This window comes from Crocuta crocuta, unplaced genomic scaffold (assembly GCF_008692635.1).
Source record: "Crocuta crocuta isolate KB4526 unplaced genomic scaffold, BGI_CrCroc_1.0 scaffold551, whole genome shotgun sequence".
In the NCBI taxonomy this organism is placed as follows: domain Eukaryota; kingdom Metazoa; phylum Chordata; class Mammalia; order Carnivora; family Hyaenidae; genus Crocuta; species Crocuta crocuta.
In genome coordinates this window covers 658,155-673,726 of record NW_027530969.1, presented here as the reverse complement: position 1 = coordinate 673,726, position 15,572 = coordinate 658,155, and the positions used below count along the sequence as shown (strand labels likewise).

General features: G+C 35.5%; 1 protein-coding gene across 1 annotated transcript in view; it reads right to left on the bottom strand.

Moving 5' to 3' along the window:
- The window catches only part of ELP3 (elongator acetyltransferase complex subunit 3), an 85,077-nt gene that overhangs the window by 56,965 nt on the left and 12,540 nt on the right, over positions 1–15,572 (bottom strand). The window contains exons 4-7 of the mRNA XM_077769687.1: positions 13,030–13,100; positions 12,190–12,253; positions 10,769–10,837; positions 8,076–8,230 (exon numbers count right to left, since the gene is read on the bottom strand). Of these exons, the coding sequence (XP_077625813.1) occupies positions 8,076–8,230; positions 10,769–10,837; positions 12,190–12,253; positions 13,030–13,100 (359 nt within the window). The remainder of the gene's footprint in view (positions 1–8,075; positions 8,231–10,768; positions 10,838–12,189; positions 12,254–13,029; positions 13,101–15,572) is intronic.

Genomic DNA, 15,572 nt, shown 5'->3' with positions numbered 1-15,572 from the left:
TTAAGTGATTCTTTATGAAGAAAATCCTAGCAGATTTACAAAAACAACTTTTAGAACTAAGTAGTGAATTTAGTAAAATAATATGATACAAAGTTAATGTAAAGAAATCAATTATATATCTATACACTATCTGTAAAACAATCTGAAAATGAAATTTTTAAGAGGTTCTATTCTGTAGCATCAACAAACACAAAAATATTTTGGAATAAATTTAACAAAAGGCTAACAACATCTCTACACTGAAGATTTCTAAGAGAAATTAAAGACTTGAGTAAATGAAGAAATACACTATGTTTATGGGTCAGAAAACTCAATACTGTTGTCAATTTTCTCCAAACTGTCCTATAGTTTTAATACTATCCCATTCCTATCACACTTTTCAGTAGAAACTGGCAAATTGATTCTAAAATTTACATAGAAATGCAAAGGAACTAGAATATCCAAGACAATCTTGAAAAAGAAAAACAAAAAAGACTCACACTACCTGACTTCAAGATATACTATAAAGCTACAATGATCAAGATAATGTGTTAATGGCATAATTAAGACAGATCAGTGGGAAAGAACAGAGCCCAGTTCCACATTTACAAGTCATCAATTTTTGACAAAGCCAGCAGTATAATCTAAATAGGAAAGGAAGTTTTTAAACAAATACTGTTGAAACAACATCTACCTACATGGGAGGAAAAAAGAAACCACAAATGCTACCTCACGGCACCTATAAAAATTAATTCAAGATGGACCACAAAACTAAATAGGCAAGCTAAATATAAAAAAACTAAAACTTTAAGTAGACAAAAACACAGGAGAATATCTTCTTGTCGTGTATCTTCTTGAGAGTAAGCACAGGTTTAACAAAGACAATACAGAAAACAATATTAAATTAAAAAATTGCTAAATCAGACTTAATCAAAATAAAAACTTCAGCTTTAACATAATTAATTAACATAACAAATACTCAGACCACAGACTGGGTTTTCATATTTGTAAAATACAGATCCAACAAAGGACTGGTATCCAGAATTTATAACAGCTCAATAAAAAATGGACGAAAGAGTTTAACAGTTCACAAAGGAAATATATACAGAGAACACGAGCATATAATAAAGTGCCCGTCATCATTAGTCATCAGGAAAATGCAAATTAAAGCCACAATGAGATACCATTAAACACCTACTAGAATGGCTAAAATTAAAGACTGGCAACACCATATGTTGGCGAAGATGTGGAACGACCAAATGCTCATACATCACTCGTGGGAGTACAAACGTTACAACCACTTTGGGAAAATGTCTAGCAGTTTCTTAAAAAATTAAACACATGATGTAGCAATTCTACTTCTAGCTATTACCTAACAGAAATAAATACTATATTCACAGTAAGACTTGTACGAGTACATTCACTGAAGTTTTACTGTAATAACCACAAATCAGAAACAGCCAGGTGTCCATCAACAGAATGGATAAACTGTGATCTATGCCTGTGCATACAGTGGAATACTACTCAGCACTACAAAGGTTACAAATACCGAAATACCCAACAACACTGATGAAACACAAAATATTTTGCTCAGTGACAGAAGAGGTACACAAAGGAGTATATGCTACATGGTTATATGGAAGGGAAAAAAAGGGAATAATGGTTATATTCTATACCTTAACAGAGTTTTGATGCACAGGTATATGCATTTATTAAAACTCGTCAATTGGTACACTTAAGATCTTTGCATTTCATTTATGTAACTTTACTTCAGAAGATAACAACTGAAGTAGTTAATGACGTACCTAATGACATATTTGGAAGGCATTGTACTGAAGTGTGCAATTTACTTCAAAATGCATTAAAATAGAGGAATCTATTTCGACAAATGAACAGTTGCATTAAGTATGTGATAAAGCAAGTACTGTAGAATCCAGGTGACAAGTATGTAGTACTTGAAAAATTCCTTCAATTTTTGTTTGTTTCAAATAAAATGCTAGAAGAAAAACAGCATCATAGATGACTGAGATTTTATTTTAGGTTGGACTGCCAATGTTAAGGATCCTGGTCATCCATGAAAATCTGGTTGACCAAGGGAGGGAGTAAAAGCAGTAAATAAAGTGAGGAGTGGGGAGTATTAGAGCCAAAGCCCAGACATGCAAGTCTGAAACCTGCCAGAAATAATGCCCAGGGCAGCAAGGCAGAAAATAGCCACTTGAAAGCCTTTGGAGATTGCTTTTGCTTTCTTCCTAACTTCTGCAAGTCTATGAAACTGTCTTCTAGGCTTAATATCCAGCATTAGCTAGCGCTCTAGCTTTTTTCCAAAATACAGAAGGACACAGCTAGAGGATTTAAAGTCATTGATGAGGGGCAAAAAAGGAAGGAACGGAAATGAATTAAAAATTCCAGTGGGAGAAAGTATGACTCACTCACTCCTTGATGGGTAACTACCCTTCAAAATTGCATCTTTTGAAAACAGCCAAGAAGCATTAAAAATTGAACATAAAACTGCTTCTGGGCAGAACTGATTAAAGAGGAATAAAACTATTTTAAAAGGTTACTCCGAGTTATTTGGCAATATTTGCATTCTGGTGAATGGGTGACTCAGATCTCACTGCTGGTCCTTTTCATCTCCAGAGCTATCTTTTAGAGGACAAGAGTCACCAGTAATTGTTGCTTTCTGGAGACAACTGAAGTCTCAGCCTAGCTGATAGAAATGAATGATTCTCACTTTGCTTGATTTACTGCGCCTTCACAGAAACCCTATCCCTGCTTTATCCCTGAACTCTCTTTCACTCAGTTTTCCAATTTTTCTATTTGCAAGGATATAGCATACTTTTTGCTACTAACTTGCTGTAAATAATAACCAGGTTCACTTTTGGGGGCTTTTCCTTACCTTAACTTTTAACCTTTTAAGTAAAAAGTAAAACTTTAATCAGGTTTAAACACGGTCTAAACTTTGATAGGATTAGACACAGGATAACAAGAGAGTGATGGCGAAGGAATAACTCTAATTTGACCAACTACTTAAATAATTACTTAAACAACTACCTTAAACATTACTGACTCACCTGTCTCTGTGTAGTTTTTAACCTAATTTAAAATTAACCTTTTAAATAAAAACCTCTGAAAACATCTGTGTAGTCAACAAGTACAAACAACTAATATCAATACTAAAATAAAAATGAAGTTCATTACTTTATATCTGAAAAAAGTCACCCACACTGGGTGACCCAAACAGTCTTCACAAATACCCTCAGTGCAAGATAATATAAAGAATGGCAAGGTAAAGATCTCATCCAAAAATGCTGAAGAAAACACATGATGTACAAAACATAGCATCTCTGTTGCTCTTTATTTCACAAAATGTTAACATTTGAGAATGGTTTGCTAGGTCTCTAGTTCTATAGTACAAACCAGATTACTATTCCTTTCAACTTTATTAACAACGTTTCCCTAAAAACGAAATACCACCTTTATTGTAGGGAGTTGGCAGTAAAAATTTACCTCAACAAAGCAAACAAGATGCCACAAATCAGCTTCTTTTCAGATTATCTTATAAAAATATAGAGATCAGGAGAAAAGAGCAAAACGTGTCAAGTGTGGGTTGGCATGATTTGGTGTAACATTTATGGATGGTTTTACGGCTCCCAGATTGTACATTTATTGCTTCCCAAGAGTCATTCATGAGATCTGTTGCAACAAAGACTCAAATCATATATAAATTTTCATCTGAAAGTAAAGTGTTTGTTGCCCTCTTGAGGTAAATTCAAGAATAGAAACAAAACAACACTGGCCTTGCCTAGTACATTACAGAAAGGGGCTTTATTCTCCAACAGGCTTTTTGGCTTTTTCTACAAACGTATCATGATCTGAAGCTGAATAGTTATAACATAAACTCTATTTTTACCCCAACAACAGACAACTACAAAAGACACTAGAACATTTCTGTAAAAATAAAACTAAAACTTCACACCAAGAATAAGCAAAAATTTTAAAGGTGCAAATGATAAAGATGTCAAGCTATCTATATTCTAAAAATTCATTAGATACATCTTCAGTTTTAGCCTAGCTCATCTGATCCAGGGACCCAAACTGTACACTGTGAAAAGCTTTGTGGCAAACTTTTATGGGGGTTGGGAGGGTGGGGCAAGTCCAACATATGCATATACAATTCCACTTAGGAAGCAAGGTCTTCAGGGTACCTGGGTGGGTCAGTCGGTTAATCTATGATTGGCTCAGGCTATGATCTCATGATTCATGAGTTCAAGCCCCATAGTGGGCTTGCATGGGCAGTGTGGAGCCTGATTTGGATTCTCTATCTCCCTCTCTCTCTCTGCCCCTCCCCTGTTTGCATACACACACAAACACACTCTCTCTCAAAAATAAACATTTAAAAAAATAAGCAGGGTCTTCAACACGATAAGAGCTGCACTGAGAAAACAGTATATAATATATAAGAGTGGGTACAAAAATTCAATGGTCTTGATAGATTATCTCACCAGGAGAGTTAAATGAATTTTAGTCAGTAACTCTGAGGTACTGTTGTCATTTCAATGTCATGGGGCTTTGAACTAATGAAAGTTGTTTTCTCTCAAATTGCATTTTATATTAAGTTATCATTTGATTTTCAGTATTATTACTGGGTTGTGTTACATCATTATTCCTCTAAAGTTTTAAAGACTTCAGTGTTTTACTAAGTATGACTTATATTCATGAATAATCAAGGTTTTGATGTTTAGGGGTGCCTGGGTGGCTTAGTCAGTTAAGCACCTGACTCTTGACTTCAGCTCAGATCATAATCTCATGGTTCATGAGTTAGAAGCCCAGAGCCTGCTTGGGATTCTCATTCATTCTCTCTCTCTCTCTCTTTCTCTCTCTCTCCCCCCCCCCCCCCCGCCCCAAATATAAACAAAAAAACAAAAAAGTATGGTCACCATCTTATCTTGCTAATAAAGCTCCTGGAGGAGGAAGAAATCACACCAGCCAGCTGTTGCTAAAAACTAGATTCATGGACATACAATTAACCTAACAAATTCTCTAGAGGCAGTCAAACAAAGCAGGTTTCTCACACACACTCTGCTCGACTCTTTACACAGGTCTCTCAAGATACATGTGACAGCTACAGGTATTGATAGAGGAGGTGGGAAGGACACAAAAGATGTCCCTATTCTATTTTTTTTTTTAAAGACCACCATGGATTTTTTTTTTAATGTTTTATTTATTTCTAGGAGAGAGAGAGACAGCGTGAGCAGGGGAGGGTCAGAGAGAGAGGGAGTCACAGACTGAAACAGGCTCCAGGCTCTGAGCTGGCAGTCAGCACAGAGCCCGACGCGGGGCTCGAACCCAAGAACCGCGAGATCATGACCTAAGCGAAAGTCGGACGCTTAACCGACTAAGCCACCCAGGCGCCCCAAGATGTCCCTATTCTAAAGCAGATGCCCTACCTAAGTCATATCCATCAGTATTTGACTTAGAGATTGATCATTCATTCAAAATTCATTCAGACATTTACTTATGGCTACTATGTGCCAAGAACTATTTTAATTTCAGTGTAATGAAAACTAACCTTAGTAGTTCAGTGTAATGAACCTACCAAAGGTTCATTCAAACATTGGTTCTACCTATCACCCTACAAAAAGTTCTCTAAGAGGGGCACTATTTTAAACAATCTTGCAATTAGCTATATGACCCTCCCTCCCCAATATAAAAGAGAAGCCAGAAAATATCCTTAAGGCAGGAGGAGGAATGCAAAAGATAAAACCCAGAAAGATCATATTTTTTCCAAAATTTTGAAGCTCTGATGATGTACACACATGTGCTCATACATGCACAGACACACACTCTCATACACTTTTATGCCTACCATAGTTTCTTGCATCATAGCAAAGTTCAGGCTCTGAAAGCAAAGCTGTCTGGGCTTCACAGCCTGACTCTACGTTTGTAACTTTGGCAAATTGCTTAATCTCTCTGCGCCTTGATTTCCTCACTTGTAAAACAGGGATAATTTAAATACTGAACTCAACTACTTACTGTGAGTTTTAAATAAATGAATAAATACGTATCACAATGCCCAGCACATAGTATACAGAATAAACATGAATGTGCTCCTTTAGCCCCATCTCCCATGTCCTTTCCTCCTCAGCTTGAGCTCATGACTATAATAATTGTCACTCTACCACCTCTTCCATGCATTCACATTTTCTATGCATTTATGTACTTTTCTATGCATTTACATTTATGTGCAGGTACACAAATATGATGGATCCACACTGTAAGAATTGCTCTAAAAATTGCTTTTTCACATATAAAACTTGAAACTTACAACTCTCCCATATGAGGTGATCTTATCCACTTGCATGGCTATAAATGCCACCTATGGACTGACAATTCCAATTTTGCATTGCTAGCCCGGATGTCTCTTGTACATGCTACCTGACATCTCCACTTGAACATTTCCTAGGCATTTCAAATTTAACATATCCAAAGTAAAAATCTTGATTTTCTCCCATACACCTGTTCTTCCGTGTCTTTTCCATCTGAGGGTACATCAACCATTTCCTACAGCCAAAAGCTAAGAGTCGTCTTTGATTCCTTCCTTTCTTACCCCCCAGCCCAGTCCAAAATCCAATCATTTGCAACAACAAAACAGAACTCTAATCCATCCTCTCTTCTCCATCATCACTGCCACCACCCTCAACTGAGCTATGATGGGTACAACAGTCTTTTATCTGGCTCCTCACTTTCACTCTTGTACTCCGCTAATCCATTAGCCAGACAATAGACAGAATGACCTTCTTATCAACCTGAATGTGTCACTCTCCTGCTTAAAACCATTCATCTACTTCCCACTACATTTCAAATAAAACTTAAGCTCCTCAAAAGCATTCTGTCCTCTGGCCCCGACTTAACTCTTCAAGCTCACCTATGACATTCTCTCCTTTTTCACTGGAATCTAGACACACTGGCCTCCTCTCTCTCTGTTCAGAGAAGACACCAAGATCTTCCCCATTTCAGTGCTTTTGTCATATTTTTTTCTGCTCTTAGCCTGATTCCTCCTTATATACTTTGGGTCTCAGCTTAAACATTACTGCCTCGTCTAGAGAAAAATCTTAATGTCTATCATAGTAATCGATCTCCACCAGAGCACTTCCTATCTGTTGAACTAGTAGAAATAAACACCACAAAGGCAAGGACAACAGCTGTCTTGTTCCACATGCTGTTCCCAGTGCCTAAAGCAGTGCACAGCCCCTCGTGGGCCTTCCATAAACTTTCAGTGGTAAGTAAGAAGGGAGCAGTATATGGTAACTAAGTTTTCCTGAAACTTCTGAAAATACTATATGTGAAACCTTAATATTCTTTTCGCTAAAAACAGATACACAGTATCAAAAGAATGCATAATTTTGTTTTGTCAACTAGAATGAATAAGTGATTTCCTTCATAAACAGCAATTATTTAGTAGTTAGTAATAATAGCTATTAAAAGATAACTTATTTTGATTGCATGGCAGCTAAATGTTTCAGACAAAGTGTACCCCTAGTGTTCTTATTAGGAGGCTGAAAACTCAACTGGTCAAATCAAAACTATTCCTCTACTTTAGACCAGCCTAAGGTTGAAAAAAATCTTTAGTGATTTTATGAATCACTTTTTCTCAGAGAAACTAATGTCAACAAATCAACGGTCACTTATTAAAAAAAAACTATCAACTACGTCAATGAAAACAATCCTTTCCCACAAAACAGAAGTAACTATGAGAACTAGGAACATGTAGGATGATGGATGTAACTGTGATGGATGTGAAAGTGACTGTGGTAACCATTTCACAACATATATGTAAGTCATTATGCTGTACACCATAAACTTTTACCATGCTGTATGTCAATTATATCTCAATAAAACCAGAAAATGTATTTAATTATAACCCATCAAAAATATGCAAATAAAAATAACAAAATGCCCTTTACCCGTCCTCCTCCCCCCCTCCATCAAAGGAAGTAGGAATGTAGACGTGGAGCAGAAGGAATTCTTGCAGGCTGAGGCTCAGAGGATAAACTGACAAGCACTCTGCAGAATGTGGTAAAATAAGGATTTCTTACTTGACTGCCTCGTAAATACTGTTGGAGGTGTGTCCTGATAAGGCATCATGTAAATTTCGAATAAAATAATCTCTGTATTCTTCTGGAAGGGCCATAAACGTTCCACCCATCACAATAAACTCCACTTTATCCACACTGTGACCAAGTTGTTTTAACTGAAATACATATAAATTCATCAGCGTTAGATGGATATAGTCAACTACCTTAAGGAGGCACTACAAATTTCTAATTTTGTGGTGTTTTCATCTGCATAGTTAAAAAATGAAAAACAAACATATGTAGCAAATTTTTGAATTAAAAAAATAGACTCCAGAATCTGAAAGAAAAATAATTATACCTCGAGGAGGCAAAGTAAGAATTAAAACAATAAATAAGAAGCTTGACATCAATACCTATGTGGAAATTTAAGAACATGGAATATAAAGTAGAAAGCAGTAAGGACAAATATACAATATGCAACATAATAAATAAATATTTGTTGATCATATATTTTTTTGTCAGACCTTTGTGATAAGCCTTGGGAACAAAAACAATAACTGTATGCAACATAACCAGGGCTTGATGCCAATGAAGAAAAAGAACACCAAATTAGAAACAAAAATTAAGAATGCAGTTTTAAATCAGTTGTGATGATTACGAGCACAGGTGACAATGCTTTCTGGAGAAAAAGCAAAATAAAAATCTAGCTCATAAACTATAGAATATTATGTCTATTACTAGAGAGAATGGTACAGATTTTTCATTTTGCCAACTATAATAAGCCAAGATTATAAATTTTAAAAACAGGTATAAATTTCTTAGACTCCTCAAAAAATTAAAAATAGAAATACATGATCCAATAATTACACCATTGGGTATCTACCCAAAGAAAATAAAAACACTAATTTGAAAAGATACATGCGCCCCATGTTTACTGCAGCACTATTTACAATATTCAAGATGTGAAAGCAACCCAAGTGTTCACTGAGACACAAATGGATAAAGAAGATGCAGTGTGTGTATACACACACAATGGAATATAACTCAGCCATTAAAAAAAGGACGAGATCTTGCCATTTACAATATGGATGCAACTAGAGGGTATTATGCTAAATGAAATAAGACAGAGAAAAATAAATACCATATGATTTCATTTATATGCGGAATCTAAAAAACAGAAACAGATAAAAGGCCGAAAGACCTATAAATGCAGAGAACACAATGATGGTTGTGAGAAGGTTAAGTGGAGGAGGGGATGAGCAAAATGGGTAAAGGGCAGGAGATGTAAAAATGAATAAATTATGGAATGAATAAATCCAGTTATGGAATGAACAAATCACATGAATAAAAGGTACAGCATAGGAAATACAGTCAATGATACTGTAGCAGCACAGCATGGTGACTGACAATAGCTACACCTGTGGTGAGCACAGGTTAACAGATGTGTTGAACCACTATGTTGTACACTTGAAACTAATGTAACACTGTGTCAACCACTCTTCAATTAAAAGAAATATTTCTTGCCCTATCTCAGGCTTGACAAAAACTGGGTCAAGTAGACTACTAAACTATGAACTCAAATTAATTAATGTGCTACGTAAAGGATGTCTACACTTAATATGGACAAAAAGGCACCTTTTAAAATGTTTGTTTCTGACAATGGCAAACAAAAATTTATACATGCATGTATCTTTCTGCACGTAATTGTATTCATATATACACACGCATATCCATACATATATTTTTGGTAAACATAAACATTTTACACTCTACTGAAGCATTTTAAATGAATTAAATATCATGGCTAAAAAAGAAATTGAAGCAATGGTTAGTTTAGAACATGGTTTTCTAGACTATACAGGCTGCACCCAGGTGAAGCCCTCTTCTATTGCTGACAATCCTGATCCGCATGTGCTTGGGTGACAGTGAAGTGAAACTGTGAACTTGCTGGTATTCAATGATACTAGCTAAATGAACAGAGAAGTGACTTAATGACTGTGGTATGTACTACTTTCCTTTTGATTTGTAGTTGCCCTACTAGGTGTTGTTAACTGTAAAAATTACAGATGGTACTCACACTTTTTTAAATTGGACAAGTTTAAAATAAAAGTGTAAAAAAGAAAATCTGTATTACTGGTCAGATTTCTGAAAGAGAGCAAGGCCATTTACACAGTACTTGTTTTTAATCAGTTATAAGGAAGTATAATTTACATACAAGAAAATCAAGGTAATTAAGTGTACAACTGGATGAGTGTTTACGGTTGTGTAACTCCCGCCGCAGTCATGATACAGAGCAAACCCAGGACCCCCAAGAGTTCCTCACACCCTTTGGCAGCCAATTCCCAATTCCCACTCTGGCAGGCCAGTCACAATACCTCTTATCTGGCTCATGGAGGTGAAAATTCAATCCATCTACCTATTGTTTAAAACCTTCCTCACATCTCCATCTATAAATTTCACATAGTTAATGAGTCTGTACAAGTTGAAAGAAATTTAAAGAATATAAAAACCCTTAAAGAAAATAATAGTCTCTAAAGGAAGTAGTGCTTTTGACCTTGCTGGGTATTGCAAAACAGTCTTTCTCAGATGGATATTAAAAACTTACCAAGGAGAAAGGCACTCTTTTAGTTATTTCAGGTTCAACTCAAATTAAACAATAATACCTTCTAACTATGTACAAAAATCTAATTTAAAAATGCTTTTTAAAAACTTACCTGTTCTATTCGGTGTCTTGTCTGTAGATAAGGGTCATATCTAGCACGGATAGCTCGCATGGAGGTTGGCTAAGAAAAAAAGATAAAATTCTCCTGCTGAGCCCACACTGAATAGAAAATAAAAAGTAGTTCAAAAGGATTATATTAAAAATAAAATTCTCTTGTGCACCTTCCTTCCTCAGTTTAGGGATCAAAATAATGTTCTGAATAGCATCTGGCTAGTTTCCATCCCCACTGTCTTAAGCATCTGAACAGCAGGGCAACTCCTTGAATCATACTTATCTTTGTGTAAACACTTATGAAATCTCCAGGGTCACTTTCTGCTGGAGCAGAAAGAGGTGGCTAAGGGACAGAAACGGGAGGAAGCCTTTTCATTGAATAATTCCTTTTGTATTTTTAAAAATGTGAACTATGGAAAACAGGTAAAAAGTGAAATACCATATATAAGAGAAAAAGTCCAAAGGTTTGCTGGCTGCTGACCTCTTTCAAAGAGGCTGACTGCTTCAAAAGAAGCCTGCTTGCTGTTCTCTTACTTGCACTCTTGCCCCCACTCTAATCCTTTCCCCACACAGCCATCAAATGACCTTTTAAAACCCTATACTGCTTCAACCTTAATGGCTTCTCATGACACCTATAATAAAATCTAAACTATCTGCCCAGCTTACAACCTATGTCCTCTACCTCTCCAGTCTCATCCTTCTCCTTCCCCTCTATTTCCTGGAACACCCCATCATTGTTCCCACCATGGCTCCTTGTTCTAGCCCTTCTCTCTGCTGATATTCCTGTATGGCTCCTTCTTGTCATTCAGGACTCCGTTTAAATATCACCTTCTCAGTCACTTCCTAACTACCAGGGCTAAAGCATCTACTTGGTTTATACAAACCTAACTCGATTTTACTTCTTTGCTTAGCATTTACTGGTAGTACTGGATATTTTCTTCTTATTTCTTCATTGTCTATCTCTTATTATTAGAATGTAATTCCATAAGATTAGGGAATTTGTCGATGTTTCACTGTTGAAGAAGCGGTATAATGTCATGGTGAGGAACAAAGAATTCAAAACCGGGCTCTGTCACTTATTAGCAGTGTATCTCTGGGCCAGTTGTTTAGGGCCTTTAAAGCTAAGGTTTCCTTATTCACAAAACCAGGATAATAGTGCCTGCCTTCAAGATGCTGCTGTAAGGTTTAAAGTTGTAAAGACTTAGAAAGTTTGACATATAATAAGAACAAGTGCTTATGTATTTTTCCAGTGACCAGAGAAATATATGTAGACGCTAGGAAATATTTGATGAATGAACAACTTCTGTAATCAGGAGAAAAATAAAAAATAAAAATAATTTAGGAAAGCCAGTACTTGTAGGAGGCACACTACAAGTAAAGTATGATGTCAAACTTCCTCAAGATAATCTCACATTATTTTACCTCATATCCAGTATAAGATTGGGTTGAATATTCAAAATCTGAATCAGGTCCACCAGGGCAGTATCTGCCAATACACCAAAGAATGAAGATGTCAGACACAAAACTTAGTTCAATGGGTATAGTTCAAGTATCTGCAGTCTCCACAAAATTCTGAGAGCAAACAAGCTTCATTTTCAAATCCTAATCGAAGAGTCTACCTTTACAGTATCTATAATTAATATATTTTCTACTAACAAGTAAACACAATAAACATATGAGGAACATTATAGTAGTCATTTTCAGAATACTGCAGTCACTATTATTGTAGAGATTTACACTTTTAGGTGCAAGTAACAGCACCTAACTTCTCCTAGGTTTAGAATGATACAGTGTTCTCTTGGTAACTAAATACTTAAGAAAATCTTTCTCTCATTTAATCTTCCTACCTAGAATCATTCATTCTGCCTATTTTTCCCAATTATCTATATTTAAGAAGTTTAAAGGTTATTTATAGGGATAGCTTTTTAATTTTGATTCTTTTCTGATCCAAACTCATTTTGAATTTCTGACATTTAGCATTTAGGCAGCTTACATTTCCTTGTTTCATTTATCATGTTAATAGACTTTTACTTTCTGTAACAATGTATTTTTTATTGTTTACTGCAACATATTAAAATCTTTATGTATTTCAGTTTTAAAGCACTGAAACATCCTATCAAAGGCTGCTTGTTTCAAAGAACTTATGCATCTACTGAATCAAAGTTTTAAATATTACCAGCATACACTGATTAAGGCTCTAGGGAGTTAGCTAATTCAATTAAAGTACACATACACACACTTTAAGAAAATAATCATACTTACACACATATGTTTCCTGTAAAACTGATATGTGGGCATCTGTGGGGTTTGCACATTACAGCCACAACAGCAATCTACAAAAGATTAATAAAAAAAGCTATTACAGAATAATGAACGCACAATGCTGGAGAGTGGCTCAGGAGGGAGAATACTACAGAGAATGGCACATAAGTAGCTTCAAAGTATCGGTGATACTATATTTTTTAAACTGAGCAGTGGGTATAAGTTCTCTCTTTTTTATGTTTTTAATCTCTAAAATATACACATATATTTATATACTAGCTAATAGTAATATTTTATAATAAACGATTCTCTCTTACTCTTTATTTGACTAAAATAACCTACCAGAAAAATTATCCAAGTCTATAAAATTGTATCTAAACCTATTAATTGAATATATATAAAACTATAACTCACCCTCCTCATGGATATATTAGATCTCAATATTCAGAGCAGACTATTAAACTAGGAGCTACACTTCACAGAGTGTGTGCAAAATATTCTCAGAGGGGTCTGTCAGAGCCCTCCTGGGGTGAGGACAGTATGTGCTTGAGAAAGGGGGTGATAGAAGTATGGTTACATATGGGGGGGAGTTGGCCAAATAAGGCCATAGACTAAGGTGAATGCAAGTCAGGTTTCTTACTATCAGAGCAGGAACTTATACATATGGAAAGGAGAGAACTTGGATGGAATGGAAGGTATTGCTGTGAACTCATAGTTTCCAACAAATACACTGATATACAAATCAATATAAATGCAAAATGTGTTATGTATATGTATATGCAGGTATGTACGTGTATATATACAAATATACTTCCTTGCTTGGTCCACTAGGGAGTCTGGGAGCAGCAACACTCTAATACCAATGAGCGTATCTAGTACTCAAATCTTGGTTTCTAAATATCCATCTCCAGTGAAAGAAACCAGGGTTCCTTGGAGACATGGCAGATTCCAGGCCTGGGGCAAAGAAAGGACAAATGAATCTGAAACATTTTATTATGACAGAAAGCTAGAAACTGCTCAAAGAATGATGGAGAAATTTAAAAAGACACAGAAACCAGCCTAAAAGGGCTCTCACTGGTCAAATCAGTGATCATTTGTACACCAAAATAAATAATGATACTAACAGATTATAACCCACCAAATAGGAAACCACTAATCCACTCATGCAAGTAAATGAATGAGTAAACTGAAAATCTGATGAAGAATGGAAAACTTACATAGCTTCCAAGTACTTCACCACACAAAACTTCTTAATTACAAAGTGGAAAAGATGAACTTTACAGAGGAGAAGCCTGGTAGACACTACCTTGATCAAAATGAACAATATCAGAAAGAAGAACAAAGATGGAGGTATCACACTCCCTGATTTCAAACTACACTACACAATATGATGATATTGGCATAAAAACAGACACATAGATCAAAAGAACAGGGAGCCTGGAAATAAACCCCTCATACCTGCTAAATTAATTTGCAACAAAGGAGCCAAGAATATACAATGGAGAAAGGACAATCTTTTCAATAAATGGTGCTGGGAAAACTGGACATCCACATGCAAAAGAATGAAACTAGATCACTATCTTACATGATACACAAAAATTAGCTCAAAATGGACTTGAATGTAAGACCTGAAACCATAAGACTCCTAGGAAAAAAACACAAGCAGAAGCTCCTTGACATTGGTCTTGGTATTGAATTTTTAGGTCTGACTCCACAAGCAAAGGTGACAAAGCGCAAAAATAAATAAGTGGGACTAAACCAAACTAAAAAGCTTCTGCACCATCAAAGGAAACCACAAATAAAAGGAAACCATCAACAAAAGGAAAAGACAACCTACTGAATGGGAGAAAATATTTGCAAGTCATATATCCAAATATATTAAATAATATCCAAATATCCAAAATATATTAAAAAAACTCAACTCAATACAAAAATCAATCTGATTAAATAATGAGCAGAGGAATTAAATAGACATTTTCCCAAAGACATACAAATGGCCAGTGGGTACATGAAAAGATGTTCAACATCACTAATTATCAGGGAAATGCAAATCAAAACCATGAGATATTGCTATTAGAATAGTTATTATGAAAAAAACAAGAAATAACAAGTGTTGATGAGGATGTGGACAAAAGGGAACCTTCATGCACTGCTGGTGGGAATATACATTGGTGCAGCCACTACTGAAAACCCTACGGAGGTTATAATTAAAAACGGGTCTACTATATGATCTGGCTATTCCATTTCTGAGTATTATCCTAAGAAAGTGAAAATACTAATATGAAATGAAAAGATATACACACCCCTAAATTTACTGCAACATTGTTTACAATAGTCAAGATATGGATATAACTTAAGTATCTATCAATGGATGAGTGGAGGGTATTAAATGGCAGATGAAATAAGTCAGACAAATGCCATATGACTTCACTTACATGTAGAATATAAAAAAGTAAACAAACCAAACTCATATATATAGACAAAAGACTGGTGGTTATCAAGGAAGGAGGAGGCTGGAAGAGGGACAAAATAGGTGAAGGGGT